General features: G+C 27.5%; 1 protein-coding gene across 1 annotated transcript; it reads left to right on the top strand.

Annotated features, from left to right (window-relative positions):
- Positions 1-1,199: 1,199 nt before the first annotated feature.
- LOAG_15204 (hypothetical protein) lies at positions 1,200-1,406 on the top strand (the record flags this gene model as incomplete). Its single annotated transcript, XM_003150696.1, has 1 exon — positions 1,200-1,406. One exon carries the CDS (start codon positions 1,200-1,202, stop codon positions 1,404-1,406), a length of 207 nt encoding a protein of 68 aa, XP_003150744.1.
- Between the last annotated feature and the right edge of the window lie 415 nt (positions 1,407-1,821).

Below are 1,821 nucleotides of genomic sequence, written 5' to 3'. Positions count from 1 at the left end.
AAAAAAAAAAAAAAAAAAAAACTAAAAGGATTGATTGAAAATATTTCTATTTCTAGGAAATTGTTTTTTTTTTCCTGTTGATAAGTTAATCAGTGATTAAAATGAAATAAACCTTTATTTACCTGATATATTGAGACTTTTTAACTAACTAAATCCTGTCATACTGTACATGATTCTATATGAAATATCATTAACCCAATAATAATCAAATATCCTTCCGGACAACTCAGATCATTGCTAAGTATCCGGATCCATTATTCAACATTTAAGTATACCATCTGATTCAGTTCTTTATGTTTCTTTCCATTCTTTTCCACTAATGAATAATTCGATGAATGTCCTTTTTGTACATTTTAAAAAAATTCAAATTTTTTTTTTTCAAATTAACAATTCTTTCATGGCTTAATGTCTCTTAGCATACATTCTTATCATTATCAAAATTTCTTTCTTTCTTTTTTTTCACCCATATTTTCATCTTCTATCAATTAATCTCTGTGCATTAATTAAAATAAATCGGTCTAGTATGTTTTATTTTCCTTCCTGATTACTCATTCCGTCCGGTATTCCATCCTAATTCCGGTCCATTTAATTTTTTAAGCAGTTCCCAATAAATTACCTAATAAATTTCTCAAGTAATGACAAATATTTAGAAAGTGCTACATTACTTGCCTAACGATTTGATCGCTTAATCTGGATCCGTCTATTTATCTAAATCGGAAAATTCAATCCACGGTAGTGTTAGTGAGATAAAGCTATCGTATACCTACCTCATTTTGTTTATAGTTTGGAAGATCATTATAAAAGAGAGAAGGGATTTGATTTTAATCTGACAAAAACAAAAAACAAAATGAAATATAAAATGTGATTTCGATAACATCGCACTTTATTGTTTACAGCAAATAAATGAATTCATTGAAAAATATTAAAATTTCAGAGAAAAAAAACTGAAAATTTTTCAAAAAAAAAGGAATGATTCCAATAATTTATCCAAAGATAATTAAAGGATAAATTTTCAAAAGTATTAATTTTGCATTTTAAATAATTTAATCTGTTATAGGAAAATTGATATAATTTAATGAAGAATTAAAAAAAACAAAATACTTAAAAGATGATGATAACTTTCTATAATTATCAATCATTTCAGGTTTAATTATCAATCATTTCAGGTTTAATTATCAGTCATTTCAGGTTTTTTAGCGATGTTTTTGGTTGTTGCTATCTCAGTACTTGGTAGTGCTTTATTACTTGGTATTATGCATCCAGCTAAATTAATTGTTGCATTTGGTATTATTGCATGTCCAATCCTGGCAATTACTGTTACTGTTGGATTATTTTCATTAGCACAACTTCGAACCAATACAATTATGCTTATTATGCCATTTTTAGTAATGGGAATTGGTAAATGAAGCAATATTTTTTTGTGAATTTTTTTTTTTTTTTCTTCAAATAATAAATGCAATTATGGTTAATCTTTCTTTATTCATTTTGTTTAAAAATTCAAAAGAAAAAAAAAAAAAAGAAGTTGAAAGACAAATAAATTATGATTACCGTAGAATTTTATTTGACTTATATCATAGAATTGTTGAGTTGTAAGAAATTTTGAAGGCGTAGGATCACGTTTCTACGTTTTTTGATGTATAATGAGTTGAATGCGGTCACGTTTCTACGCTCCCTGAAGTATAATGAGTTGGATGCAGTCACGTTTCTACGCTTCCTGAAGTGTGATGAGTTGAATGCAGTCACGTTTCTAGCTCCCTGAAGTATGATGAGTTGGATGCAGTCACGTTTCTACGCTCCCTGAAGTATGATGAGTTGAATGCA

The sequence above is a fragment of the Loa loa genome (genome assembly GCF_000183805.2).
Source record: "Loa loa unplaced genomic scaffold supercont3.325, whole genome shotgun sequence".
NCBI lineage: Eukaryota > Metazoa > Nematoda > Chromadorea > Rhabditida > Onchocercidae > Loa > Loa loa.
The sequence above is the reverse complement of the archived record's forward strand: the minus strand, read 5'-3'. Positions and strand labels throughout refer to the sequence as shown.